The 26,552-nt window shown below is 40.1% G+C and overlaps 1 protein-coding gene across 9 annotated transcripts in view; it reads left to right on the forward strand.

Annotated features, from left to right (window-relative positions):
• CTBP1 (C-terminal binding protein 1) overlaps positions 1-26,552 on the forward strand; it is a 236,558-nt gene that overhangs the window by 171,359 nt on the left and 38,647 nt on the right. For 2 of the 9 annotated variants that reach the window (XM_042053277.1, XM_042053278.1), the window contains exon 1: positions 7-188. The exons of 4 other annotated variants lie outside the window; for them this stretch is intronic. In XM_042053277.1, the coding sequence (XP_041909211.1) occupies positions 149-188 (40 nt within the window). In that variant the 5' untranslated portion in view covers positions 7-148. Of the gene's footprint in view, positions 1-6; positions 189-23,541; positions 23,629-25,122; positions 25,340-26,552 lie in introns of those variants that run through there. 3 more of the 9 variants (XM_042053282.1, XM_042053281.1, XM_042053279.1) reach the window with 3 other exon arrangements.

Consider the following 26,552-nt stretch of genomic DNA (forward strand, 5'->3'; position numbering starts at 1 on the left):
GTTCGGGGGCGCCCACGGAGCGGCCGCCATATGCCGCGGCTGCCGCGGCGGCTCCGAGCGGCGCTGCCCCCCGGCATCCTCCTCGTCCTCCTCGTCCTCCTCCTCCCCCTCCTCCCCGCGGCGGGCGCGGACGGAGCGCGGCGCCTCCATGGGCAGTTCGCACCTCCTGAACAAGGGCTTGCCTCTAGGTAACCATCCGGCCTGCTCGCCGCGGTGCGGGGCGGGCGGGGAGCGGGGCGGAGATGGGGACACACACGAGCGGCCGCCGCCGCCACCGCGCTTTGTGTGCCCGTCACCGCCGCTCCGGGCCCCGCCGCGGGCAGCGGGGCTGCCCTGGCGGCCGCAGCGCCGGCGCAACTTTGCCCGGTGGCTGCTTTTTGAGGTTGGGTGAAAACATAAAGGGAAATAAAAACGAGAGGCGGAGGGGCGGGAGTGCGAGTCGTCCCGAAGTACCAAACTCAAAGGGCGCTAAAGCTGCGCCCGGGAGGGGTTTGGGGTGTTGGGTTCCCCAGGAGGGGTTTAGGGTGTTGGGTGCTCCAGGAGGATTTGGGGGGTTCGGTCCCCCCTCTCGCTCGTGGGGTGAGCGGTGCCGGCTCCGAGCTGCGGGAAGCTGGGCCGGTGTTTGGATAAACAGGAAGTTTAAAAGCGGCGTTTTATTGCTGTAAAAAAGTGCTTAAGGCCTGGCTGGTGGGATGGTTTTGGCAGAGCTGCAGACGGGTTGTCTATCAGAGGTAAGGCTCTTCACCTTAAATCTCAATTTCTCTTTTTCTTTATTTTCCCTTCTTTTTAATTTTTTTTCAAAGCATGCGTTTATGCTGTTGTTTTTTAAGGTAACATGAATAATATGCACGGGGTGATGCTACAGATCTGCCTCCAGAATTGCTTGGCATAAATTGTCATGTTAATCTGAAGGTGATTTTTTTCCTGCCCCCAGACATAAGGAGACAGAATGTCGATTCTGTTTATAAACATTATCATTTTGTAAGCAAATGATACCAAAAGAAGGCTACAAAGCATAGAAAAAACCCGTTTACAATGTAGATATGAGTCAGTCTGCTATGCTGCTTTGTTTTCCTCTAAAAAATTAAATTCAAAAGTCAGGATTTAAGTCGTAGAGCTGAGCTGGACAGAATAATGGCAGAAAACATTGTTAGCAGTGCTGATTTTTAAAATTTCACCTGTTGTAACTTAAATTGAACAATTTCACAGCGCGTTATATTTTAGTAAGTGTTGTTCGTATCAGGAAGAATGTTTGCTTTTAGGCCACGATGGAGCAGCTAAGGATAATCATCCCTTTAGCCTCATTGAAAATAATGAGGCCTAATAAACTGAAGTGTGTACTTTCTTTTCCAGTGAATTAAAATTAACTGTCATATTTGCGATGTGTGTACGTGTTTTGAGTGCATTGCACTGATTCCTCCTCCGGGGTCTTAAAAGATGTAAATGTTATTATTTAGTATTCGAGCCCCTTGGCAAGTAGCTTGATGCCCTTATTAAAATATTTTAAATCTCATTATTCTGTCATATTAGGAAGGGAGCAAGAAAATATTAAGAAAAATAAAACATACTTAAATAATTTCAGATTGAGATCCCATTAAGTAACACTTTGAAAATCTGTTTCTTTTATAAATAAGAAGGGTTAAAAAGATGAGTTTAAATTAGACTGCTAGCAGAAAGATAATTGTCCAGTGCATCTCTTTGTTCTGTGCTCTTATCTGTTTTATCTATTTTTAGCTGTGCGTTGGTGAAGCAGGCATGTAAAATTAGCAGCCCAAACTGCTAACTTCAGTGTATTTTATAATGTTGCTCTTTATTGACCCCCAAAGGCAGCAAGATTTCAATATTGGAATTCCTTAATGTTTGACAGATAGCATCCTCTTCAGTTTATTATTATGTCAGCCATCCCCAGAGTGAGGTAGTGACAAAATATTTTGCCCATTTGCAATTCACTGGTGTATTTCAAACCTAAGGGAAACAAAACAACCCTCTGCCCCCAACCTGCCTCTTTTCCAGCCTGAACAAGAAATAGGTGTTTATGAGGTGGCTGCAATTCATAAACAGACGAGAGAAAGTGGGAGAGTTAAACTGTTCCCTCATTTTTGTCATTGTTAATGTAAAATAATACTGCGGACGTGAATGTAGTTTCTCCGTGTTTGATGGCATTGAGGGTGTAAATTGGTGCAGAGTCAGTGGTGTGTTCTCTGTCCTTCTATAAACACGCTCCCCCACCCCTCCGAGAAACACAGATTCAGTATTGCTCCATCAGGGAATGTGTTATTTCATTACTGAATTGGCAAATAAAATAGTAATAATCCTGAGAACCGCTGTGGTCATGCTCAGTAGAAGAGTTTAGTCAATGAAACTGCTATTTTGAAATGAAACTACTCCAGTCACCTTTGTGAATTTTGCAGTTGAGTGTTGTTGTATGTAGTTAAGGAGTAGCTGGAGCGTGCAGCTTCCGAGCACACAGTACACTATGTGTAGAAAGCTCCTCATCGTGATGGAGTTCTGATACTTTGTCATCGTGTGGAGTTCTGATAGCATGATAAAACAAATTACAAGTGCCCTTACGCTTGTCAGTTTGGTTACCTCTTGACTTGTCCTTCTGCATCATAAAGATGAATAGTGTCTGCCCTTTGTTAAAAATGTGTGATCCTTCAATTTATTAATCTCTCAGTCTCTGAGAGCTATTGTTTTATTTGCAGTGTAAACAGAGTTGGTTGCAGCACTTAGCCAAAAGTGTGATCTGAGAGATTAGGATTGGGCTGGATACTGTGAAGTGTTATCAGACAGGTACAGTAGTGCACTTGCCAACGTTTTGAAACATAAAGTCAATTCCTTGTTATCAAGTAAGAACATCTACTGCAGATCGGTGACTAGGCTGGGTCATCCTTTTTGGGGAGAAAACTGACAGTCTCCCGAAGTACCTTTTTTTACATGAATATTGTAAGTATGAAAAAAAAAAAAGGAAAAAGCTTATTTTACCAGAAAATAGTTTGAACAGCAGTAAGTGTGTGGAAAGGCACAGATTTAAATGTCTTTTAAGCAAAGATGCTGAGAAGCAACATGATCTTTAATTTGCTTATGTGAAATACAACAGTGAACTTGAAACCATGCTGATGTTTTGGGTTAAAAGTGCTTGTTGCCATTTTGTTTTGCCTTACATACCATGCATTTGTAATAACTGTATTTTCTTGAAGCTTATCTGGAGCACTTGGCTGCTCGTGTGTGAGAAACCCGCCTTTAAGAGTAGTAGTCAGGTTTTCGCCTCCCAAGCCAGCTGGGAGCATTGATGAGGTGATACTCCAGCATGTGTCAAGCTTTCAAATCCCAGAGCAGTTGGCAGTGCAGCAGCGTAGCAGCCTCCTCTGAGGCTCCCTCACCTCCTGGCCCCATAATTATTTATTTAGTGTGAGAGTAGAGATGAAATTACACTTTTAATACATGTCCTAAAATTTAAGGTGAGGATAGAAGTTGTAGTACAGAGCCCTTTAGCCTTAGTTCCTCAGCTGCACGTGCTTTCTCACTCCCAGACAGCGGAGCAATGGATTTACAGTTTGGGAAGACAAGTTCCCAGCTGTAGTTTTGGGTCTCTTTCTCCCCTACTTACTGCCTCAAGAGCAAAGATGATGATTCATTTTAATCTGTGAATTGATGAGGAAAACATGCGTTGCAGATAAATCTAAAATTAACATTTCCTGCTGAAATGTAACCCTTTGCTCCCTCGCCAGTATTCCTCTGGGAGAGCTGGAGAAGTGCGGCGGTGCTTCCAGTTGTGGCGGGTGGTTTAGGATCTCTGAGCTGTGGTTACGACAGGATCTTTTCCAGTGCACAGTAATCCTCAGCCCATCTCCCCAGTGATTAACGTGATCGGGAGTGTTTTGGGAATCTGACAGCATCCGAGTGTTGGCTGAGTGAAACTGGTGTGTGGCTTCATGTGGTGGTGCTGTGCGGAGGGGAAATGGACTAAGTGTCCCAAAATGTTCATGATGCGAAAAAGTCACTGAGAGTCCCCGGATTAGACTTTTTTGGCGCTTTTGGGGCCCTTTGACATTCAGCTTTGGTTTGATGGTTGAAGTGAGTAAAAACTTCGGATTGTTTTTGAATGTGGCCAGAGACCTATCTGGTTCCTTGAGGAATAGGAGACAGTCCCTGGGCTCCTCTAACTTGTGCTGCCTGGTAGCTGAGATATGTGGCCCATCGGGATGGGCCTCCAGCCCCACCCTCAGGCTCTGCCTGCTGGAGATGGCCTAGGGATGGATGCCTGCCCAAACCTGGGTCTTTACCCTTTTGGGTGCTCCATCAGTAATGAAATAATAATTAAAGAAAAAACTTCACAAGGTAAAATTAAATGCCACATAAAAAGAAGTCACTTAAAAGAAACCTGTCCTGAAAAACATCTGTGCATTAGGTGAATAGGTTAATTGTTTTTTGATATGCAAAACATAAAGTGTTTATGTTTGCTATAGCAGAACAAGAGATGAATTTTTGAGGAGGATTATGAATTAGCTTGTTCTCTCTTATGGAATATTTTTGTCACTTCATTTCAAACATATCATGTTTCCTATATTATTATTCCATTTACTAATTATCCAGTTTGTGTCTAATCAACATAATTGAAAATTGACATTGTTTGATTTTTTTTTTTCTTTGAACTAAGTGTAGCTAATGCAATAGCATGTTTCATGCTGGTATTTATTTCAGACGACTGTTGCTCATCCTTGTGTTTTCATCTTTTTTTATACTTGCCTTTTTCAAGGGGCTTTTTGAGGAATATGCTTGCAGGGTACCTGCCAGGGTAGTAAGCCAGAAGGAATTCTATGCAGAAAGCAGAAAAAGCTGGGACTGGGGACAATTGTTAAACTAATTCTGAAGTTGAGGTATTAATAGAAAGCTTTTATTTCTGTTGCATATGAAGCCTTTGTTATTTCAGTATTAAAGCACAAGGTAATGTGGTTATATAATTTTGCTTTACATGAGGTATTTTAAGGCATATTTTAACAGTTCTATTTACAGGTCAGTGGCTGTCCCTTGTCTGTGCCCAAACCACTTTCAGCAAGTTGTGTCACCACCGGCAAAGTTACATAAGTCTGCAGTGAAAGTTGTTCACTCTTTCTTGCCTGTGCGTGTGCCAGAGCACACCACGTCACCCCTCCTCTCCTTTTGGTCTATTTAGGGGAGCTCTGATGCCAACTTACAAAAAAGTGGAAGGAAGCAGGGAAACATTACTTACTTGACTTGAGTCACAGTTCCAGATTCCTGTGTGCAGTCCGAACTCTGTATTGTTGGATGTGCTCTAATGGTCTTCCTGAACAGCCCCAATATTTTTTGATAGATTCTGTCGTCTGCTGTTGGACACGGGCACACCCTGTGATGGTGGGAGTGAGGGTGGGGGTTGTGTCCCAGCGGGATGTGCTGAAAGCGTTAATAGCAATGAATTCTCCACCACCATGTGGAACATGACAAGAGCATAACTTTTGCTGCCTTTCAAAGCAGGCGTTGCTTTGGCACCTTCTGTGCTTGGTTCATGCGTGACCTTCTGACGCAAGAAATGTCTGTGGTTGGGGAAACCACAGTGGGCAGCCCAGTAGGCACATTTACCTGGTGTGTCTGGTTTTGTGCAGTAGGGATGTGGGCCCTCACCCATGTTGGACAGTCAGGGTGGGGTCTGCCCACAGCAGATAGTGGTTTAGGAGAGCTGAGCTCTAGGGACAGCAGAAGAGAATGGTCCTGCTTTCAATTTTGCAAGTCAGAGTCTCTGAAAGCCAGGCTCTGTGTTGCTGCCGCCATGTGGCAGATTGTTCTTCTCTCCCACCCTTCAAACATGATCAATAGGAATTAGCCTGTGGCTGCCATGTGATGACAGCAGGAATGGCAAATGGGACTCTCCAAGGCTGCATTCCAATCAAGCTGTATTCCTCTCCTATGGCAGGACCATGCACTGTGTGCCTGGCCAAGCAGAGGAATGGCCAGTGGGCTGTCCTGCAGCATGCTTGGACAGTGCACTGGCCAGGCAGAGCTCAGAAAAGAGCCAGAAGAGAAGCAGCACTGCAGGGGATTTTCATCATCTTCTACTACACATGGATTTTTTTCACTCTGCAGAACGTCATCATAGCCCTTGGGTGAGTCAGAAGTTGGGAGAATGAGCCAGAAAGGAGCTGTACCAGGATGCGTGCTCTCCAGTTGGATTGGGCTGATGTGCAGGAGGGTTTGTAGGAAGAGAGAGCTGCCCCAGGCAGCTCTTAGTCAGACTTAGAGTCAGCAAGAGGTGCTGCTGGGGGCTGACAGACGGTAATGACTGTGCCATTGGTGCAGATCCTTGTATCTTTAATTTATAATTGCAAAGTTTCCATCTGCTTCTGTGGTATTTTTACCTGAATATGGATTTTCAGAATTAACCTTCTATTTTAAGCCAAACAGTCCAAAATTGATGTTGCTTTTTGCATATTTGCAGCACTCTCGATACTGTAAGGAAAATGTATGGCTTAGCAGAAGCAGTGGTGTGGAGCACTTCATCAAAATTCCCAGATGAGTCAAATTTCATTAGATGGTTGCAGCCAGTTTGTCTCTTGCTGTGTGCATAGCTTCAGTCTTTGCAGAGTCATGCAGGACAAAAGTGTTTAGCAGAGATAACCACAAGCCAGTCTCCAAACTCTTAAACTGATACTTAAATATTTTTTCACTTTAATGTGTTGTACCAGATATGTTAAACTGTTTATTTGCAACCGGTTAATGAGCATTTTCACATTTGTGGTCTACCAACCATCTTAATGTGTGTCTGGTGCTTCACTGAACAGTATTAATGCATATCACAGCCTTTCTCATGTCGTTGATTTTCCCATTCATATAATCAGGGTTACTGAGAAGTGATCTTCAGTAATTCAGTGTTGTATGTGTGTGTTCCCATGCTGACAGGAACTGGCCAGTTAATTCCACCCTAACACATTATTTTTTGACTACGAAAGGTCATTAAGCTACTGATCAAAGGCACTCTATCATTTTAGGTTTTATTTTGCATCCCCACGAAATTCTCTCCTGCATACTGAAAGTCTCTCTGTGCTGGTTGTGCTTTTTTTCCCAGCCTGTCCTGTGCCGGGATTACTGTCTTTCATTTCTGCTACCAGCAGAAAGTCTTGTTAATTTTCGTTGGTTTGCATTAGCTTTCAGAATCCTTTAAGTTAAAAAATACGCAGTATCAATTTTTAGTACCTCTCTAAACTAGTTACTTGCAGCTAAAGGATTTACTACCTTCACCCTCAATCGAGATTTGCAGTGAATACTGCAGTTGCTTTATCCCATAAATTCTGTCAAATTTTCATTCATTTTTTTCAGCTCCTGTGTGACTCTCAAGTCACTTGAATTGTATTGAATTTGCAGAGAGTTCTTAATGTGGAATCTTCTCTTGTTACCCTAAAACTGAAGTGGCTGCCTTCATCTGCCCTTCCTGAGATCCACGGTCAGCAATTTAGTCACCACAGCACTGCTCCTTTGTGAACTTTAAACTCAGCCCCACCAGGCAGCACATTTTTATTTTTTATTTTTATGAGCAAAAGCAGCGTCTAAAATGACCTTTTATCTCTGTAGAGCTGGATGTATTTTAGCCACGCCAGTCGAGATAAAAAGAATGTCTTGCATTTTTTAAAAGCTTGTGGGAGGAGGCCCACAATAGAGGTTCCATTGTGCTCTTAGTACTGAGTGTACAGGAAATCACAAATTAGCTATGACGAGAGTATTGCAGGGGAGTTTAAAGTTTACTTAATTCCTATAGTATTGTATGGTTTTGAAAGGTTTCACAATACATTGCCTTTTGGGTCTGGTTATGTATGTTGTTTGTATTTGTCAGACTTCTGTTTGAGGCTTTCTCTTACCATGTCTTTGTTCAAAAGGTCTCATGTTTTGAATCCATGATGACTTTCCTTCTTACTGTAAATACAGAGGTGTGCAAATACTCTTGGCATTTGTCTCATGACACCCTGCAGCCATCTCAAATTTAAAGCCAGCATTGTGTATTCAGCAGTGAGAACTATCTCCTTAGAGAAGGAAATAAGAAAGGTTTCTAGTAGGAATTTGGAAGAACAGCAAGCTGCAGGCACACCTTTTCCTTTCTTAGCAGATTTGGATCCTGCAGGACGTTGAATTATTCAGCTTCCGGTTGCTATCGATGGGAGTTGGAGTGGGCTCACAAATTGAAAGGATTCTGGCTGCATCCTACAGACTAAACCTACGTTACTGAAGGATAAGACTTCTACTAAAATTTTGTTCAAAGATTGGTTTGTTTCATTACTTGCAGTTGAGGAGCGAGTTCTGCCACTCAGTTGAAAGACCCAGGATTATGGGTACTCTCCAAAATCATGAGTCTTATTTTCTTAGTCCTGTGAATAAAGAAAGTACAAAAGAGCGTCTTGCATGGAGCTGGTAATAGAGAACTTGAAGAACTGTGAATACTGCAGTTTTGCATTGATTTTCATAACCTTGCTAGCATCTTCCCTCTGGACTGTTTTTTAAGTCTGTTAAATTCTGTTAGTGATTTTTCTGAGCTTTGTGGCTTTGTTTTAAAAAAATATATATTAAAAAAATCTGTTAACAAATACATAAATAGAAACTATTTTCTTAGACCCACAGTCAAGGGGGAAAAAAAACCTCCCAAGTAATTGAAAATGAAGTTTGGGGTTTTTTGCCGTCCTGGGGATACTCCGTCATAGAAATGATGAATATTTCAAAGTGTGGTTTACACAATTCCAGCAGCTATTGAAGTGCCCTGAAGATTTATTGGCAGGAGGGGATTTTCCTTTTTTTTTGTGCAGGAAAAAATGATGTCTGAAATCATCTACTTCTCTCTCAGATTTTCAAAGAGAATTAGTAAAAATTGGTTTTCATTTTAGAAGACTAATTCTAAAAAGAAGATTAAACAGTGGTTGTTTTTATAAATAATAAATAACCTCATCTAAGATGTCTTTGATCACAGAAGTGCATAGTGAAAGAAGTAGTCCATGAATAACCCGTGTAACACCTGGGAAACTGCTTGCATTTACTTAAGTATGATTTTAAATCAAGTCAGTTAAGGTAGTGCAAGCCTGTTTGAACTCTTTTTTAAGTAAGTAAAGTGGGACTAAGTGTACTAAGCTTATTTCACATTTGCATTAAGGTATTTAGGAATCAGGAAAACCCAATTACTTTGTGCTTTGCAATGACATTGTTAGGCATGTGTGTTCTAGTTTTGAAGCACACTTGAGCATATAAATACAGCTGCCTTGTGTGGGATTTGTACCTGTCTATTAAAGGAACATCACTGAAGGACCTGTGTTAGGAATTTAATGTCCTACATGAGAACTGAATCACCTTCCTGAAGTCTTTTTTTTCTTTTTTTTAGTTTGTTTTGTTTTCTTTGGTTGTAGAAGAAGTTTCTGTTTACTAAAAGTCTTAGGTGAGTACTGAAATCAAGTTAAATGCAGGATACTGACTTTCAGGGCAAATTTGGTCTAATTATTGCCAGGGGAATTGGAAGAGAGAGGGGAGCAGAGATGGCCGTGGGAGCAGATGTCCCAAGTGGCTGTGGAATGGCCCAGATGGTCATGGTGGTTCTGTCACATTTGTGAGAAGCCTCAGAAGTGACCTGGGATAATTCACTTAATTTTTCTGTACCCAGTCCCACCCTACAAACTGTGCATGCAAATGATAGCTTACCTGGGAAAGCACTCTGGGATCTGTTGAAAATGGCACCAAATTAGAGTAGGATTCTTTAGTTAATGGTGCTCTGAGTAGGTACTTAGTCGATCTTGTTTGTGTCTTATCACATGGAAACAGTTTGGGAGGCAGTGAGCTTTCATTTGTGAACTGGCTTAAGGTAAATGCACTTATTAAAAAGACAGCCTGTGGCTTGACTGAACACAATGCCATGCAAAACATTCTGGTGTGATGGAAGGGCTTGCTTTCTCCAAGTTAAAAACATCATTTCCACCATTAAAGCTCTTCCTCTTTAAACAGCAAAAACCCCATCTGTATATTTGAATCGGGAAGTTGTATTTCACCAATTAACTTGACAGGACATGCATGCAAATGAACCAGCAGAGTACTGGTGAGTGAGGAGGCTGCAGCTCCATGTGCTGTGCACTGGAATATGGAGATGGTGTGTCAGCATCAAGTACCCTTGCTCCTGCTGAGATGCAAAGGCTTAGAGCAGAGACATGATTGCGAGCTATTTTTACTTAACAGTTGAACTTTGGAAGAGAAGAAGTAAGGGATAATTTCTTTCAGTTTGAGTTTGCACATTGTATGACTTATTAAAAACTTCAAGATGACTGTTAAGTAAAGACAGCTACTTGAAGTGCCAGATGGAAAAGAGCAAGAAAAATGCCTTCTGTTTAAAACAGAAAGGGGATTTTTGCTCATTTTGTTGGGGTCTTCTCAAGTCCACAATTACTGTGCTTGGCTCTCTCCAGTTCCATTTAATATTCTTTCAGATGACCTGGGTGAGGGGATCGAGTCTGCAGGTCCTCAGATGACGCTGAGTTGGGTGTGAGTGTTGACCTGCTGGAGAACACGAAGGCTCTGCAGAAGGATCTGGGCAGGATGGATCAGTGATTCTGAGGTTCAGCAAGGCCAAGTGCTGGGTCTTAGCCTTGGGTCACAACAAGCCCCTGCAGCTCCAGGCTGGGGGAAGAGAGGCTGGAAATTGCCTGTCAGGAAAGGACCTGGGGGTGCTGCTCAACAGTGGCTGAACATAAACCAGAATGTGCCCAGGTGGCCAAGAAGGCCAGTGGCATCCTGAGCTGTATCAGCAGTAGTGTGGCAAGCATGACCCAGGCAATGATTGTCCCTCTGTATTTGGCCACTGGTGAGGCTGCACCTTGAATCCTATGTTTCTGTGGGCCTCTCACTAGAAAACAGACATTGAGGTGCTGAAGTGTGTCCACTTGTTTATCGTGGAGAAAAGGAGGCTGAGGCGAGACCTTACTTATCTTTACACTTATGTGATAAGGTTTAGACTGGATACTAGGAAAAATTTCTTCACAGAAAGGGTTGTTAAGCATTGGAACAGGCTGCCCAGGGCAGTGGTAGAGTCACTGTCCTTGGAGGTACTGTTAGACCTGTAGATGTGGCACTTGGGACATGGCTTAGTGATGGCTTTGGCAATGTCAGGTTGGACTTCATGATCTTGGAGGTCTTTTCTAATTTAAACGATTCTATGATTCGTTTGTGTTGCAGTTTCTGTCATGGGTCCCATGCAGATATTAGATGCACAGCAAGATGCATTTCTCTCTTGTTAACTGTGTGACAGAACACAGGCTTCAAACGACATCTTGGTCACGCATACCCAGCTCAGCATCACAGCATCAGGCTGCATTCCTGAAATCGGGATGGCACTTTTAGTTCCTGGTCTCATTGTCCAGCAAGTGCTCTTATGGACATTGCAGACATTTCTGCTATTTTAGAAATGTGCCTGCTTTCATCAAAGCTGCTGTGGTTTGAGAAATACAGTATTGGCTGTTTGGTTTGGCTGTGAGACCCCTTGATTCATTCTTTTGCAGAGCAGTCCATCATCTTATTATGACCATTTTATATGGATTTAATTCAAGGCCTATGTTAGTTTATACATAACTTGGAATAATTGTAAAATGCGAAAAATGTCGAGTATTTTTCAGTTGACTAAAATTTTAAAAGGGCGTTTTTTCCTGCCAGCATCTGGAAGTTAGCCAGGTGAAAGCTAACATTCCCACAATACCTTTTCTGTGGGATAATGGGCAAGTTCAGGGTAGCATTCTTTCTTTCAGTTATATAAACAGACAGTGCTGGCCAAGGCTAAGAAGTGTTGCCGAACATGAAATTGTTGCTGTTTGCCCTTCCAGTTGTTGCTCTGTTGAAAATGATTTATTTTTTCTTTATTTCATTATTGTTCTTCTCTTCATACTTAAATAACATGGAGTCTTCTGCTCTGTTGCGTTTTAAGATCTTGCCCAAGGCAGTGCTGTGTGAAAAATCCATGCGCTCTGTGGATGGTTTCATCCATGGTAGTATAAAACTGACTTTCAGAAGGCTCCAAAAAATAGAAAGGTGTTTTTAGAACAGAAGAGATTCTTTGACAATAGATAAGAAGAGGTGAAGGTGTGAGAAGCTGAAGTGACCTTTCATACTCAGCTTTGCCACTCCTGGTCCTTCCAAAACATAGCAGGAATTAATTGTCAGGGAAGCGTGGAGCCAGGAGTGCAGGTACTGTCATCCAGCCACAGCACAGGCAGCTTTCAGTTGCTGCTTATTGATAGGGATTTATTAAAATACATTTTTCCCTGTTGGAATTCATATCTTTGTACTTCAGGAGTTTCAGAAGAGTTTGCATGCCACTGAGGTTATTGTGAAGTACATGACTTCACATATGGAGTTTTATTAGTTGGGAATAGTCAGTGTGTCTTGAGCCTATGTGTAGATTTTTTTGTATTAGTTTTTTTTTGTAGGATCCCGCACAGGAATTTTTTGTATATTGCCTAAAAGCAATAGTTTATACATGAAGAAAGATGCAGAAATCCTGGCCTCTCCACACAGCTGAATTGTCATTTTTCAGCCTCTACAAGAACTGCAGAAGTGCAATCAGTTGGCTGTGGACAACCTTAGGGAAAGGCTGGGGAAAGGCAGGGAGACCTAAAAAATTTTAGGGATGCTGGATGCTTACTGTGTAGTTTTCTGGGCTGTGGTGTAAGCATGGGTTTTATTAAAAAAAAAAAAAAGTCATCTTGGTGACTTAAAAGCTTTTCAGCTTAGGTCTTTTGTACTGGAATGTATATACTGTTTTTTGCCCTTAAATAGCAAAGCTTTTCCTAGAAAAATCAATGCCTTTTTAAAAGGGCAGCAAGCAACTGTCATATCTAAAAATTCAGTTCTTTGTAAATTCTGAATAGACAGAGGAAGAAAGTCTGAAATCCTTAATCTTTCATGCTATCTGGATAAGCTGGAACATGGCTGTATAATTATTTTCTTTCATCCAATGATGTCACTGAGGTCCCTACGCAGACTGAGGCTCATAAATGAAACTAAAGATTGTTTTCTGTGAACTTTGCATTTTTCCATGCAGTGTTTAGGCCCATTGTCATGTAACCTCTGTGTTCACATAAATATGAAGTCAGTAGGGTGGGTACAAGCACTTGTAATTTTGTATTCTCTACTCATGCAGAAGGCAATGAAACAGTAAAATTCAAATGGACTGAAATGCATTAATGGTGGGGTTTCCAACTTCCAGACCTGTAACCATAATTTTTCATCTGTTTTAAACCTCTAATGACTTTTAATATGTTTTTAAGAGCTAAATAGGAAGAAAAGCACTGTTGCTTGATAAAATAGGCATCTTAAGAAATGGAAATTTATTGTCCTGTCTTCGGTTGGTATTCATTTAGAACAGAGGGTTTATGGACCTTTTAGTTGGGGTTATTTATTTCTCAAGGTTTAAAGAACATATACTCAAACTGCTGGTTTTATTGCATGTAAATGTCAGTATCTTGGAACCAGTTATATTTAGATCTGTAGCATTTTTGACAATTCAGTATTTCTAAGCTTCCTTGCTTAAATTAAGTCTGTTTTGTCCATATAGAAATGGACATGTGTGGACTGTATATCCCATGATTTTATTTATGAACTTTTAACTTATTTGTTTGCTGTAGTACTGTTAGTGGTAGCACGGTTTAATCAGCTGTGAAGTTGGATTTTGCTCGTGCACATGGAAAATTTTAATTACATCAGATAAATGTGTGCACATGGCCATGTGAGCTGCTTGTGTGCAGATATATATCTCCTCATTCCTATTGTGCCTGATTTTGCAGTGAGCGCTCAGGTAGCAACAGCCTCACTCTACAAACAACTCTGCTGACTGATTGCAGGACCCCAGAACAACTCTGTGAGTGAGGAACCTTTTGACCTTAAGGACAAAAAAATAAAATCCTAATGAAAGATGTGCTTTCATGTCCACCAACTGTGAAACCTCCATAAGAATTGTACAAATGTTCCCTCCTTCTTAATAGAAGTGTTCTCTATCCTGTTTTTCTTGACTAGAGTGACAGCTTTTAGAAGCATTGTAATGATGAAGTGCCATTAGATGCACACCATTCATGTCTTAAATTGCAATTTAATTGTTGTGTTCTTTGCTGTTCTTGTAAAATAGTTGGATGTGGTCAGGATCTTGATTTCCAGCTCTTCTACTTGCTCTTTATTTTCTTGTTTTGTAGGTTATTCATTTTTTGTTGAATTATATGTCTTTCTGTGATCAGTTGGCATGGAAACATGGCTCCTTTATAGGCCAGTTGCTTTTAGCATTAATTTGCAGGTACTTGTTTTTGAATGTGAAAATGGAAACCATTTATGTTCTTCATCATTCCCCATCATTAATACTTGCATGCTTTCTGGTGCAGTGTAAATTACGTTTCCTTCTATCTTACAAGGAAAAATGTACTCTTAAAGGAAGAAAAAAATAATTACTGCATCATGTGCACTGTGCACTGTATTATGAAGACAGTACTTCATATAAAAATTGTTTTTATACATATAACGTGGCAGAATCACTGAAACAAAGACTAACACCAAAACTTAGTTTCGGCTCAGAAAATACCTAAACATTTCTCAGTAGTGCAAAATAACGCCACCCAGTTTCTGTTTTATTAATGTAATTATTGACATGGCTCTGTCAATAATGAGTGTCCTGTCTTCTAGGAATTTGCTGCATTTCACTTGGATAAAGGTTAGCGATTTGCTTTGATCAGTACTGATGAAAGTAAGGGAATAATTTCACTGATATTTTGTGATTTTAGTTAGTGGAGTTTGAAGTTCCTGAAATACCTCGATACTATCAAAAGTCAAGTTCTGGGCTTCTTTTATAGTTATTGGAGCAGTATTCAAGGTGCTGTGATGGTGTGCTGCAGCGACTGCTGCTTAGAGAGAAACAAGTAGTACTATCACACATCTTAATGAAGAATAGTTAGACTAGTAGTGTGTGTTCACATTTATGGAGATTTGGAACTCTGTCCAAATAAATACTGTTTTAGCTATCAATAACTATCTAGTTTAAGACCTCCTAAAAGTGGGTGCAGAATTTCTGCTTTCAGTATAGTTGCTTTGAAGTTCTGTAGGATGAGATTTAATCTCACTCCTAACAGCTCTAGACCCTTGTCTGAAGAGCTTTGTACAGATTGGATATGCAGAATAAAAATAAGATTTGAATTAATGTACTTTGGCTCATATTTCTCCATCCTGTTCCAGGCTTCAGACACTTTGTTTCACTAACCATTTATTAGGGAGTGTGCAAAACAAATTCAATTGGTACTGCTCATAACTCCATTTTACATGTTTAATAAACAACCAGTTCATCTGGCCTGTTTGGGCATAGTACTGAAGTGCTTTTTCTTTATTCTTTAGGTTAAAGTACACACAGTTCAGTTTCAAATCCATAAGTCTATGCAGCATTTAATAAATTTCAGTGAAAGTGCTACAGACCTGCAGGTTAGATATATACTTTTTTCATGCCACTTGTCCTATGTTATGAAAGTCATGACATTACTCAGCAGCCATATTGCTCATTCCCTCTGGACAGTTTAAAAAAAAATTCGCCATAAAACAAAACAAACCAATCCCTCTAGGTGCAACCCCCATATTTTTACATTCAATATTTTCTTTAAATAACTTTGGTGGGAAAGAAATACTGTGCTTCATGCCAAACCCTTCTACCAAAACTGTTCAGAGCTTTCTTATAGTTACTTGCAAGTGGTTTTCTTGGAGTTCAAGAGAGTTTAATACAGCAGATGAGGGCTTTTTACAGCAGTGTAAGACCAGATTTTCACTAACCATGGTGCAGCTGTGAAAAGAAGTTGGGCCTTGACACTTCCTGTGTGACAGTATCTCCTCATGCAGAATAGAACCAATCCTTCCTCCCTTCTACCCCCCACCCTCATTCTCTGAACACGTCTGTTGAAAAATTAAATGGGTCCCACACCAGTCTTGGCATTTTGCAGAGTAACTGGTGAGAGGATGCACTAAACTAATTTTTTCCCTCCCCATACTTCCCTGCAATGCCTGGTGGCACTCCAGGCTCAGGAAGGACTGCAGAGAACCACACTGAGGATAAAACTCCCACTGTTAATTCATTTAATCCCCATACTGCATTGTAGTGTTCGTCATGTAGATTGAGCTCTTCTTTCATACTCTCTCTGGAACTAAATTTTCAGTAACCAGCACAGCCGCTTCCTACATACTTTTCATTCTTTAACCAGCTGTTGAGTGTGGTTGGTGTCCTGTCTCAAATTCATTTATCCAGAGGTGGGTATACTACTCACTGAAATTAAAGGCTTCCCTTATGGTTCGAAGCTCTCCCATGTTCTGCTGTGGGTCCTTGGCAGACCTCCCAGAGAATTAAGCTGCTAGTCATGTTGTCCTTTAAATATTTTTGACCTAAAAGTTTAATTACCTTTATATGAAGTATTTAACATAAGCTTTAAGGGATATCTAGCTCTTACTAAGTTGAGTATTTTATCTCAGCCCCTGAGGGTCACATTTCACAATGTATTGTGATGGTGTAGACTTTATAAGGAAATAATGCTAATTAATTATTCAAAAAAAAAAAAAAAAGAGCGCAGGTGGAGTTTCTTCTTAAAGCATTTACCTAATTGACCAGCACCTGCCTAATCACTGTTTGAATGTATCTTATTTTAATCTGGTTTACAGTGCAGACGTAATAAATGACTCTCATCTGGGCTACTCATGGATGTACAATTTTCATTACAATGGTTTATTTTTCAGATTTCATTTGTTATTCTCAGCACTTGTTTTTCATCTTCCTTTGGTAGCTGAGATGACAGTCCTGACTCAGAGGGACAGAAAGAATGAAAAGATTGACAAAAATATTTTCACAGCTACATGTTCTTCTGAAATAATTGTTGTGCTGTCAAAATACCTAATAAGAAAAAGGAGAGTGGCTGTAAACACAGTTATGGAGCAGAAGTAATAACTTCTGGGGTTTTTTTTGCTTCTGCAGTGATATACCTGCATGAATTTGGTTTGCTTTATATGCAGAAAATAGGGGAAATTGTGTTATGAAGACCTATTACTCTGTCTCAATCTCAAGTTCAAGGATTCAAGCTTCGTGTTCTTCTGTGATGTTCTGGAAAATAGTCACAATGGTTTCTTGGTTTCTGGGAGTTAATCTGAGAGCTGTTGTATTGCACTGAGCAAGCTTTCAGCTGTCATTTTCTCCCAGTTTTTCAGAACTCACAGCCAGTAGGAAGCAGTTAAACTTGTTTGCCAGTGTCTTTCCCTATGTTGTGTCCATTTTCTGAACAACAGAATGAGTTTAAAGTTTACTTTGCATGAACTCAGTGATGGTTTGATTATCTTTGAATGATAAAATTCCAAGTAATGTGTTTCCTGTCTGCTTGCAGAAATGCAGTGCTCCTGCAGCCTTTCAGCATGCTGCTCTTTATCCTGCTACTGACATCCCTCCTGTTTCTGGTTTCAAAAATGTAGAAAAATAGAGTAAAGTGTTTCTTATTTTAAGACTTTTTTACTACATCCAATTGAATGGACACCAGACCAATGTAATTGCTTCTCAGACTGTTGTCAGTCTATATTTTGTTTCAGAAGGGGTCCATTTTTTGTAATTGTCTGTTTTTCACGAAGTGTGTCACTGCAGAAGTCTAAGGCTGTCGCTGTGAGTGGGGGAGATGACATTTGTGTGACGCACAGATGTGCCATGGGCAGATTTGTAAATGCCTCTGCCTGCACATTGGTGAACACACGATCTAGAGCAAGTTTGTTTTTATGTTAAGCCACACAGGCTAGAATAAAACTGTGAACTGTCATGTTAACTGTATTTACAAAAAAATGCAATAGTGAATGCATTTTCCAAAATGTAAATGGTAGATCACGCCAAAAATACACAGTCAGAGATGTAATGTGGCAAGAAATCCTTGTGAAGAATGATGGGTACCCTTTTGCCTTAAGATTCTCTAACTCTTAAAAATGGATTCAATAATTCCTTTTATAATACTTCCCCTGTAACTGATGTTTTTTAGCACTGATAAATGTTTTATGCAATTTACAGAGACAGAACATGATTTGTGCCCTGAAAAATTTATAATTATCTGCAAAGCATTTTAAGGCATGTGAACCGACCCTTTTCAAGTTGAAAATGGTTAAACTGCAGAGACTAGAAGAAACTATAAAGCCTAGTAAAAAAATGCAAATATAGGTCATTTTTAAACACTTCTGGCTTTTCACCATCAGAAAGATCTTAATATGTTCAAAAACCTTCCCCAAACCCCTTCAGCATGTGGTATGTGTGGGAAGAAATATTTTGCTTCTCTCATCAAGTCATGGAAATAACTCCCAATTTTAACTGTTTTTCTGTGCAGCTTTAACTGTGATGTTGAGACCAGAGCTTTTGTAATTGAAACTCAAATTTCTCCTTCAAGAAAAGCTCAGTAGAACGGCTCTCTTACATCATACGCTTTGGTTATATTATGATTAAATGTAACATGATAACATAAACCCAGCTTTTGCCTTAAACTGCCTGTTTTATTTGGCACTTTGACTGTTGTTACTGGCTGGTTCTCAGTGAGCTTGTCATTTTTTATACATCCTGTTTGCTTACCTTTAAAATGAGTATCTTTTCAGAAAAAGCTATTTATTTAAGCTTGATTATTTAGGCTGCAGAGGACCTTGGATGGGAGGTGCAGGATTTCAATTTCACTATACTCCAAATTTTCTCAGTTTTACAACAACACTGTTCTCTAGTTTGTAATCATCATCAGCCATTTTCTTAATATTGACAGAGGACAGCAGAGGTCGGAGCTGTGGGAGGAACCAGAAAGGGAGAGAGCAAAAAAGCTTTAAGGAGCTCTTTGCAGAGGTTCAGCGTTTGTCAGAGTTGCTTTGGTTTTCAGAAGAGCATAATGAAGTGTAACTCGAGGGATTTTATTGTCCTCATTCACCAGAATGCTTCCTACTGTGTTGAACTGACCTCTTTTAATTATGCTCATCTTAGCAGTCTGGACTATGTATATGTGTATGTATTTAAGTTTTTAGCTGTCTTAAAGTTTCCAGCTCTCCTCCCTTCTTCCCATCCCTAAACAAGTCACTATTTTTTTTTTGTAGTTTCACTGTAAGGATTGCTAACACACAGCATCATGATGATGTTCACCTGAGAGGACAGTGCATCACATTTGATGCTTTCCCAAATTAAAAATAGTTAAGGAGTTACAAAGAAATTGGAGAGGTCAGTGTTCAATGTGTAAAATATTTCCGTACTGTTATTTTTAGTGTCATCTGAGTGTGTTCTACTGACCTCAACAGAAAAAAATAAATGAAACCTTGTGAAAATAATTTGGTTATCCAAGGCCCCACACTTGCTTATCTTCAGACTTTTTGATAAGGAAAATAAGGAGTGTCTCAGGTAATAGTTTAACGTTCTTGGGTCAAAGTACAGGTGTGCTGTTGGAGAAATTGCTTTCAGTGTTTGGGATCAGAATAAAAGAAGCCTTTGATGTTGGCTCCACTTGGATTATTTGGTTTCTTTCTCAGAGACAGCATCCTGTACAACATCTAAAATATGAGAAAAGCACAGAGAGAGTAGCCATTAGCACAGGCTACATTCAGAAATCTTACGTTGTAATAAATTCTTGGCAGTGCCTTTAAAACAAAATATGAAATTAATACTCTGAAAGCAGTTGTACTGACAAAGCTAAAAAGTGGTGTTTTCTCCCAAAGCATGTTTCCAGCTCAGGCAATGGTTTAAAGCAAAACAAACAAAAAACCCCAAACCTGCAGGAATAAAATAACTTGCTATAAGAGCAACATTTTTGAGTGAGAGGAAAAAAATTAGTTTTCTTCTTTTTCCTTCATAGTTCAAATACATACATTACAGGCACATCAAGACTCATTCCTGGAGGGAATTACATTTTAAATTAACATTATGTGGCTGTTCAGCTTTTATCAAAATCACAGCCAAGATGCTGGTTCTGATAACTTGATTTAAAATGGAAAGGCATTGGTTGCGTGCTTTCTATTGAATACATGGGTAAAGGAGTGAGGATAAGGGCCACTGATGCACTTCATGTGCAGCACAGCCCTCTTTTGCCAACCTGTTCTGGTCTGGTGTTATTTATCCTCAGGATTGCCCTGAAAGTCTCCAGTGCTGCTTCTTCTGTGGAAAGTGTTTTAAGTAAAAGTCTTGGCATGATCTGTATTGTTACTGGAATGGCTCAGGGAGTTAATCATTCTGCTTCTAGTGCAATTGTTGAAACAGATTGTTTTTCCAGTTCCTGCCAGCAGGAATTTTCTGCCTTTTTTTTTAAAGTCACACCCACCCACCAATAAAGTTTATGGTCTGAAATACAAGCTCAGTTGTATTTTACACTTGGATTTGGGAGCTTGTTAGGGTGGGTTAGCCCCCAGATGCCATAATCAGCCAGCTTCATGGTCACTGTCCTGGGGGAAGAGGAAAGCATAGGTATATTCTGATACACACCCAGCATATGGTGCATTGTGGGAACATCTGTCATACAGGCTTGATTCATGCCTTCAGCTCTGTATTTTGGAGAAGCTGCCCCATCAGTAACTGGGAGATTGATGTCCATAGTTGTGGGTAGACGTGGTTGCTGAAAGTCATAATTCTCAAGTTCGTTGGTTCTTAATTTGTAGGTCCTGTCCCCAGGTTTACTGCAGTGATTCCTGTAAGTGACCAAGTAGTTTTTTGTGGCTTTTGCCACAGCGTGTATGGGCAGGGGCATTCCATCCTCACTATAAAACCTGTGGAATAACTGACAGCAGTTGGCAGCCTTAGCCGGAATTTCTCAGAAGCTGGGATTGATGGGAGTGAACTCAACTAGGACAGCTCCACTGTTGCCCATTTATTTATCCCCCCTTTCTTCACTTGTTACTTAATAAAGCTAAAAGTATTTGAAACAGGTAAATACTCACTGTGCACAGGCACTGAGTTGTTGCACATCCAAGGAGAGCTCAGTCCTTTAGAATGTTTTGCCTTTCTCTGGAGTTTGCTTTCGTGTATCTGTTACTTGAAAACAACACTGCTGCAACATCAGTTTTTAAGTGTGTTTTATTGCAGCTACTTAGACTTTCTGGGTTTGGTACTTGATACAGTTGTTACTGAATATTATAACTTGTTTTGCTTTTTAAATGGTGATGGAAAATTAAAACATTTTACCATAGTGCATGATGCTGTTACTGCTTGTTTATTTTACATTAAATAGGTGTGATTCATACTGTTTTCAGTCTTATTTTAGTTAAGATGAGGCATATCTTTACAGCATACTCCAAATATGTAATTTGAGTAATTTTATGACATATTAAATTCTTCCAGTCTTCATATTGATGTTTGAAGTACATATGTACCAATAGAAAATGTTGCCAGATTATTTTGTTTTTCCTCAACAGAACTTTATTTCTGATCAAAGGCTTTCAAGATGTGCCTTGTGGGATGTTTGGTTTTTTTGTACTCTGACAGGCACTTAGGATTTTGTGTGCATGTTGACAGATGTTAGACAAATAAGAGCAAAATTACTAGATTAAAAAAAAAAAAAAGACTGGTTAGGGATCACTATTAAAAAACATAAAAAACACAGTTAAACTTCATATCCTTGTGGCTGTCAGAATAAGGTCCTGAGAATGGCAAGTTTACTTGCTGTGTGTGTGTGTAAAAGTAATGAGGAATCGTGATTCAGTGTCTGGTAACAGCAGGGAAATGCAGAATTTTCTGAACAGAAGTCATTGGCTTATTTTGTTTTGGTTGTACCAAAAGGGAAAATCAAGCAAGAGAGTTGTGTCAAATCCTTTGTGCTGAGGCTATTGTGTTGTCTGCTGTAGTAATTGCTTGGGTGCCCAGGCTCATTTCTCACAGGTAGTGAAATAATGATGTGATGTGTGCAGAAATCTTACGTACATGAAGGCCCGTGGACAGGGGTGATAATTACACAGTAGTGGTCTTGGGTTTGTGTTTTGTGTCAGGGAATGAGCCGTGAGTGTCCTGCAGAGCTCTGGGTGCATTTCAACCTGCGCAATTAGCAGGAGGATACAGCTGGGTGTGACTGCTCTGCACATCAGTGGGTCAACACAGCACAGGAAACCACTCGTATTTTTCTTGATCTCTTGAAAATTAAAAAGAAATAAGGAAGATGACTTGTTTTTACTGAGTTCAGGTAAATAAAAAGCTTAGATATCAGCAGTATTCAGCCACTATGTGCCTCCAGTAAAGTCCCACTGTGCTCAGTGTTAACCTCTGAGCCCTGGGGACTTTTATAGGGGCTGCACGCGTGCTTTAAGTACAGCTTATGCTCTGTTGGCTTTTGCATGTTTACTGTGAAGTCCAGAGCTTGTTTCTTTAAAAATCAGTTTGGGATTGTTCCTATAAATTTTAATAAGCCTTGCAGCAGGTTCCTAAAATCTTAGGAAATATAGTTAGAAGCATTAAATGAGATGAGAAAAGGAGGAAATTAAATTTAATCTGCTAAGTAATTCAGTCTTCTGAGGGTGGCTGTCACTTTTTTGTCCCTTTGGTGTTCTTTATTTAAAAGTATTCTCCCCTGTGCCTCCTTCCAATCCCGCATCCCAAATCATGGGAAATTGCATCCTGCTCGTCTTGAAGCCAGCAGCAAAAAGTGTTGGCTCAGATTCTGGTGGAATCATGAGATTTTTGTGTTGCATATTCAGCATCTAAATATGCTGAATGTCAAAATACTGAAGGATGATAAATGCTCTTTTTTTTCCGTGCATCCATTTTACTGATCCTTGTACCTGAGTTGTATTTTAAACTTTGTTTCTAATTGACTGCCCTTAGAGTTCTACTCTGCCTTGAATCTCATTGTCACTTGAGTTCATGGTGCACAAAACAATGAGTCTACCAAAACAGCCCAAAATGTAAAAATGCATGATAGGTCCGTAACCTTAAAATAAGTTTTTGAACTATGGGGTTTCTAGGAATTTTAATAGTGCATATTGGCAAATCTAATTCATAACAGCTTCTGTGTTAGTGTTATGAGGAGAATATTTTTTGTTTGTTTTGACAACTCGTTCTTTCCTTGAATTAATATTAGCATTTATTTTTGAAAATAATGCAAATTTTTTTGAGGGTTTATGGTAAATAAGTGACAGCTCTCACTGAATTTACACCTAGGTAAGAATATAAAGTAAAGGTAAATGCCAAAGGGGTTAGTCTCATGTTGCATGTGCAAGACTATAAATCAGGTGAATGTCCAACCTGTCGTTTTCAGGTCTTGTTTTTGTATATATTGATGAGATTTTTCAGTAGTTTGCATTTTGTTAGAAAAGTAAATCACTTTGATGTTTTACAGTGTATAAAAGAAGTTATTTACAACAAATTCTTTGAAAGGACATTGTCAAGGGATTTTTCTTTCTTATTTAATCTTTGCACTTGTGAGAATCCCCAGTGATGGGAAAATCCTCTTGCCAGGCTGCTCTCCTCCATTTCATGTGCCTGTTGGTTTGTGATTATAGGGTTACTGATAAGTGTTGTGCTTTTTGGCATTGATGTATTTTTCAGAAAAAAGAATTGAAGCATTTGTTTTGAAAAAAGAAAAACACATTTAAAGAATTACATGGACTTTGCAAACAGATTTAAGAAAATGAAAGGTAGGTCAAGTTTTGGGCCTACAAACCTGACAGTGTCCTTTACTTTTAACATGTATACCTTTTATGAGGCACTCCTGATAATGGTATGTTAATCAGCAGCAGAAAAATGTGAAAATTACGTTGTTCATCATTAATCTTGATAGCTTTCCTTGTTGCATTTTAGTACATTTTCCAGTGTCAGCAAACCGTGGCAGCCTATTTGAGATTTCTGTTATTTGGGCAAAGTGATTGCTTCAATTACTGTCAGTTTGTACTATAAAAGGTTGTTTTACAAAAAGTTTAAAATACATTTTATTATTATAAATTATTATAATAATACATTATTATGTCAGGGAGAGCTTTCTTACCCTCCAGTCCTGAGTATGCCTAATGGCATTGGCCTCAACTCTTCCCCCTTGGAGTGTAACACAAACAATACACCTTTGTTTCAGGAGCAAAGGAGCAGGAGATGCAGGTTGGATTTGGGAGGGACAAGGACATTGCCCTGCTTAGATAGCTTTTTCCCTGTTAAAAAAAATACATCTTGTGCTAGGGTTGGTCTGGTCACTTTTAAGTCCCCATGCTGTCAAAGGTGTGAAGGTAAAATAATTCACAGCCTTTCCACTCCTGTTTTGGTTGCAAAGCTGGATGATGAGTTCATTAATCCCTTGTTTGTGGGACCCACAGTCAACTGTGCACAGGGCTGGCCTCTCGGGTTCTGCAGCTGAAAACTGGTTTTTCAATTCCCAAGTTTATTTCCATAAGAGCTGGACTAAAATAAGGTTTTGATAGGTTTTTTTCCAGGAGAGCTAGTCCAGACTGCAGCTGTGCAGAGGCACTGTGCTGTGAGCCACATGGTGAATAGCTGCTGCTTATGGACAGCTGCTCTGTCTGTCTCTGCACCTTATACCTGGTATTAATTTAGAAAAAATTCCAGCAGCCACTGGCACAGTAGCTGTTACTGGGATAAGAGCTTCCCCACCAGATTATTTCCACATGGGGGCAGGGCAGAAACCCCAGTCTAACAGCTGGATTAAAACTGTTGGAAAAGCATTGGGTTTTTTGTTAAATACATTTAGATAACCTTAAGGGCCTGACTTACACCCAGCAAAACCATAAAGTTCAGAGTTAAGGCTTCTCACTCCATCTCTGGTACCCACTGGAGCACTTGGCCCTCCAGCACGGAGATTTTGGAGATCACACACTGTCCCTGGATCCCTGCTCACCCAGGCAAAGCCTTGCCCATGTGAGTGGTGCCGACTGTTCCAGGTAGGTGTATTTACAATACACCTGCTGTCCTGAGCAAGGTGCCGTGTGTGTGTGTTAACATTCTGCTGGTTTCCCTGGAATATTAATGGCCAGTGGCAGCACAGCAGGTGTGGTGGAAAGCCAGCAGCCATAGGGGGAAGGGTACAGATGCAGTGAGAAGCTTTAACTTTTGAGTTTCCTGCCTTCTGTGAGCACGAGTCAGACCCTTAACGTTGTTTTAATGTATTGTTTGTGTTTAATTTTTAGTAAAAATTTGAACACCATCCAGGCTACAGAGGTTGCAGTGGATAAGAAGTTTAAAAGCTTTGGTTCAAGATTACATGAGGCTGCAAGAAAAATTAAAGACATGGAAATGAGGATGGAATGACAGGCTGCTATTTTGCCTCAGAATACTGAAGATTGTAAAGCATTGAGAAATCGAATTCATGACCCTGGAAATCAAGCTCAGATTAAGAAATGTCAGGTTGGTAGGGGTTCCTGAAAGTCTTGAGTTAGGATAAACTGAGATTGTTTTCCCGTAACAAAGATTATAGGATGTGGGGGTGGATGGTATAATTTTTATTATCTGTGTTACGTGAAATGCTATACCGTATACTTAAACAAGCCAACTAAGTGAAATTATATTTTTAAATTAGTTTCACGTTTGTCGTGTTGAATGTCACTTCTGACCGTTTCACAGTTATTTCTCTCTGGCGCGGAGTTGCATGATTCACTGTAAATGCAGGGATGGAAAACACTGCTTTTAAATACACATTGGTTTCTGCTGCCTCTCAGAGGGTTTGCTGCAAAGCCAAAGGCCTGGTGCAGTATGACATTTCTAGATAAAAAATGGGCAGAACGTATCTAAATGGTGAAAGAGGAAGCTTTTTGTTCAAAAGGTTCTGATTCACAGTGAAGCCATGTCTTCCCAAATGTGACCTTTAAATAGTGGCTACCACTGTGATGAAGTTCCTGTAAGTTAACTTAAGTGGGGAGTTACTGCCTGTGATTCAGTGGCAGGATATTTAGGCAAAAAGGTGGTGCAACAGGAAGTCTGTGCTGAAGTTCAGAAAGGATTTTGGCAAGCAAAGGTTTGTAGGGTTTTTGTGGTCAAGGTCACTAGATGTATTTGAGTTCTGGGGATTCTTAAAGCCTTAGATACACTCAGGGAGGGTTTGTCCTTCTGGTTGTTTTTTGACTTCTGTTCCTATGCTTTGGGGCTTGGTCTGGCATTCCCCTTAGCACCAATGTTACACACGTAACTTGGTTGAAATATACTGGCGAGAGGGGAAAACCAGACCACGCTTTTGTGTATTTAAGAGAAATCATTATCTTAAAGGGCTCTGTTTAGTGCTGTTATTTTTAATGATTTTCTGATAGCTCTAGTCAGAAAAGTGTTTCTTAGAAGTGAGAGTTTTTAATCTCATCTTCGTTTTTCAGTTTGGACCATGTTTCCTACTGTTGACAGAGGTGCTTTAGTTGTAGCTCTAAGGGAATCACCTGTGCCATATTTTTCCTCATTCATCTGCAACAACTTCAGTATCAAAGTTCTGGGTTTTTTAAAATTTTGTTTTAGCTAGCATTCAAACGTTTTGTTGAAGTTCTGGCTTTGCTGTACTGACAAGACCATGACCATAACATTTCAGTTGTCAAGTGAGCGCAGTTACTCTAAGGAAAATGAATAGGTCTTGCAATGT

The sequence above is a fragment of the Corvus kubaryi genome, unplaced genomic scaffold (assembly GCF_017639235.1).
Source record: "Corvus kubaryi isolate FWS band 111438036 unplaced genomic scaffold, C.kubaryi_AGA036_p1.0 split1-131, whole genome shotgun sequence".
Lineage (NCBI taxonomy): Eukaryota > Metazoa > Chordata > Aves > Passeriformes > Corvidae > Corvus > Corvus kubaryi.